The following is a 4,118-nucleotide window of genomic DNA, read 5'->3' on the forward strand; positions in this document are numbered from 1 at the left end:
GTCCCAGGTAGTGTGTGTCGAAGTCCGTCAGGCTTTAAAACCCACCTCAAAAAGGGAAAACAAGCTTAACTGTGGCTTCACTCCTGCAAGTTTTAACAACCAGGTTTGACCTGGGCTTGTTAAACCTTAATAAATGCAGTGGAGCGGCATAGGAAGGTGTCTGCTAAGCTGAACTGAAGCATGATTATTTTTTTTCCACCATAAAGAATATGCTAAATCGAGCTCGTTTCCATCACTGGGATGGCTCCCATAATGGTGAGAGAGCTAAAAAAAAATCAGAAGGAAGAAAGGCTCAGCACTTTTCCCAAGGCTCAGGGATGCGTTGGCTGGTGTTGGGGCTTTCTTAGAGAAACGATGGGATGTCATTTGATTACAGCAAAGAACCACAAGGCTGACTTTCTCCTCGTGTCTGTTTGTCACTGTTGTTACAGTTTTTGACTGAAAAGTTTTAAAGAGATATTTTTGAATTTAGTGTGATATTTAAATGAGGAGTAGGGCTTCAAGACCACTTTTGCACATGCCTGAACAGTCTTGCATGTACAACGCGTCTTAGCACGGGTGCGGTTCTCCAGAGCGTTGACCAAAGCAGCCATGTGGGTAACGTACGCCTTTGTCTTTCAGCCGTTTTTGCAGGTACGATGGCGCGTGTCTTTGTCTACGGCACGCTTAAGAAGGGCCAGCCCAACTACAAGCACATGATCAACACTGCCAAGGGGCTAGCGAAATTCCAAGGAAGGGGCCGCACGGTGGAGAAATACCCGCTGGTGATTGCAGGAAAATACAACATTCCTTACATGCTGAACATCCCAGGGACAGGACACCACGTTGCTGGGGAGATTTACTCAGTTGACGACCAGATGCTGCAGTTCCTGGATGAGTTTGAAGGCTGCCCAGACATGTACCAGCGTACCCTGATGAGAATCGAGGTGGTGGAGTGGGAAGGGAAGGGCGGCGCGGGCGAGGCGCGGGCAGCTGCCGAAGGCGTCGTGGAGTGCTTTGTGTACAGCACGACAACGTACCCACCCGAGTGGGTCGGCCTCCCCTACCATGACAGTTACGACTCCTCGGGGAAACACGGCCTCTCCTACGTCCTACGCGAAAGCCGGGATTAGAAACGGGAGATAACGCAGCCCAGTCGAAGACGTAGTACTAAGCACGTGTCCATCGGTAACCTTTCCAGGAAAGCTGTAATACCCTTCTATTAAAACACAGGATCTCTTGTAACCTTCCCAACCCGGGAGCCTTGAGGCTGGTGCTGAAGTCTTGTAGGCCCAGAGATGGGCACTCGTCCCCGGCTAGTCAGCGTCCTCCTCGCCCCCGCTAACCTGCTGCGAGTAACCGGGTTTGCATGAGGTGTAAAATAACTGTATCTATGTGTGCACATCAGTTTTGGGGTCTAGCTTTGCCTCAGTGCACGACTGAGGTCAGTGAAAGGCAGGTGAACAGACTAATTTTATTATTTTTTTTTACCTGAATTGACAAATTTTCTTGTGTAGTTCTCCAAGATGGGTGGAGTAGTGATGATACTATTGCACTAATAGCTGAAACTGATTTTTAAAAAATCATGTCTGCAAACAAAGTAAAGCACAACCTGCATTTAATGTTGACTTGTCATGGTGTTTAGTAGGTTACTGAATGTAAACAGGGAGAGATGACCATATAGGTACTATGCACTTCGAGACAAATATTAATTGTTTGAGAAATAGAGAAAATTTGAAGACTATTCTTACTCTGTGTTGCAATGTTTTCCTGATCTGGAAAAGAGTATTTTTAAAACATACTTAGTTTTATAAGGTACTGTGAAGAAACATTAAACTAGTATAAGAAAATTACATTTAAAATCTTATTTTTAATGTAGCATTCTAAGCACTTGAGGTACCACTTCAGTTCACTGAGTGACTGTGAGATTGGGGGGTAGGGGCGGGCGTTGGGGACTGGGAAAAGCAAACCTGATTTCAGCTGCCCGCCACACCACAGCCGATGCAGATGTTGTGAGCACTTACAATCAAGGTGACTTTTAGCCAAGCACTTTAAGGCAGAACTTGAAACCATATGCAAACTGAATTTCTTACCAGGGGAAACATTTTATATACATTATAAAAAAATATCCAAAGGACCCATAGTGTAATTATTGCAACATTAAACTGGGGGTAAAAAAAAAAGATGTAGAGAAGACTATTGTCCCCCTGACCCAACCAACTGTGCTGGTTTCTGTACAATCTGGGAAAATCGTGGCTTTCTGCTGGTATGCTACTGTGCCTTCTATTTCCTTTGAAAGGCAGTGTTTGGTACATATAGATTGTGAGCGGGGAATGTATGCCATGCAGTGAGCCAAAGTACAATTAAATGTACTAAGGATACTAAGAACAATACTGCACTTTCGCTTCATTGCCAGCAGCCCCTGTGATGGCCGAAGGAGATCTGGGGTAGGGAATCAGCCCAGGGATCCGGGTAAGGAATCAGCCTAAACTTACCAGTAACAGGCACTGCTGCATCTCATTTAGAAAAACAGACAGAAAGCTTGTGTTGCTGCAGTAGGCAGATTAAATAATTGTCAAGTAGAATAGTCATGTCTCTTCACCATACTTTTTTTTTTTTAATTATTATTAGTTTAAGGCAATCTGCAGAAGCTGAACTGTGCTCCTTTTTGAAGGGGCAAGATGGCATTAAGGAGATCTGTAGGAAGATCTGCAGGGTGTCTGCCTCAGTTTCTCCAACTCCAAAAGCAGGGCAGGTACTACCCAAACACTCTCCTTACTCATCTTGGTGGGTTTTATAAACTAACTAATTAACAAAGCAGATCCTTGTACTACATTATTCCATCTTGGCTGTGTGATTTAGTTGGCAGCTTCTCAATCACATGAAAAAAATGCCTCTTCAATCAAAAGTTTCAAGCAGAATGAACCTTTCTGGTTGAACATGAGTCACCAGCCCTGTCACAGACTGTTTTTGTACTTCACCTTCCGGTAAAGGACCCAAGCTCTTCTGGCCAGAGGGTTTTTTTCTGGGAAGTAGCATAACTCTACTCATCCTAGGCAAGGAAATGAGAGCAGGGCCCCTCCTCTCTGGGGCAGTGGTCAAGGCACAGCAGGAACGGTGACTTAGAGGTACGTGAAAAAGAAAAAAAGCCCAGCTGTAGGAGGTGAGACCAAAGGCAGGAGTAGCCCAGCGTCCTGGCCCAGCGGCAGGCAGCAGCGGAGGCAGGAGCACGGGGACAGAGATGACGCTTACAGTGTGCAGGGACTGCAGAGGTATCGCTGTATCTGGTGAGCTGCAGCCGCTGACTTGCTGAGCTAGATCAATGGATGGAAGAAAGAGCCTCTGCTAACCACACTCTAACCCTCTGAACCCAGTAAACTGCTGGTATCTGCACCGTGCCATGGCACCGAGTTCCTGAGCAAGGAGGAGAAATAATACATCTTCTTACCTGTTCTGACCAAGTCACCAGCCCTCCCACTTCTGTTCACATCTCCCCACCAGGCCCTCTCTGGTTTCCCATACTGGAGACACAGCTCTTCCAACAGGATATGGTTAACGCTATTATGAACAGCCCAAGTTCTTCACAGCCTTTAGTAAGAGCCTCGGCACAACGAAAGCTCAGACACTTGGTCTCCCTTTCCAGTAAGGGTTCAGGAGGAGGCTTGGCCTGAGGGACAAGTGGTGCCTCTAGCCATACCTTGGGCTGGCTGAGGGGGTCCAAGGACGGTGCCAGCTCCTTCTGTAAAGACTTGCATCCAGTAATCAACAGAAAGAAGATAAAGCAGGGGGAAATTTGAGTATGGAGTTCTCAATAAAAGAAGAAAATTCCCTAACAACTGTAAATTAAAATACACGGGGAAAGTCTGCACTAGCAAAATAAAACATCTAGCCTGTAGTTTAAATCTAGTCTGTAACAAAGGCTTCAAAATATCAGAATTCAAGCCGTGGGCAGTACTTGTTCAGGGCTTACACAGAGTGCAGGAACACTGCTCAGTTCACTCAGTGGTTAGTTTTCCACCCTTACCAACCATTCTGCACAGTTTGGCTGGGGCCTCAAACCGGTGATACTACCATGGAGAAGACAAATCTGATTTGGGCTTTTGTTGTGTTTTCTTTTTTAAAAGAAGAGGCTTTTCCTG

The 4,118-nt window shown here is 45.9% G+C and overlaps 1 protein-coding gene across 1 annotated transcript; it reads left to right on the top strand.

Moving 5' to 3' along the window:
• The first annotated feature begins 638 nt into the window (after positions 1-638).
• Positions 639-1,112, top strand: GGACT (gamma-glutamylamine cyclotransferase). Its single transcript, XM_010282871.1, has one exon. It carries the CDS (start codon positions 639-641, stop codon positions 1,110-1,112), a length of 474 nt encoding a protein of 157 aa, XP_010281173.1.
• Positions 1,113-4,118: the final 3,006 nt, after the last annotated feature.

The sequence above is a fragment of the Phaethon lepturus genome, unplaced genomic scaffold (genome assembly GCF_000687285.1).
Source record: "Phaethon lepturus isolate BGI_N335 unplaced genomic scaffold, ASM68728v1 scaffold20612, whole genome shotgun sequence".
NCBI lineage: Eukaryota > Metazoa > Chordata > Aves > Phaethontiformes > Phaethontidae > Phaethon > Phaethon lepturus.

What these genes read in the sequence shown, in the direction of transcription:
- GGACT (XM_010282871.1), top strand. Translation starts at nt 639, where the DNA reads ATGGCGCGTGTCTTTGTCTACGGCACGCTTAAGAAGGGCCAGCCCAAC.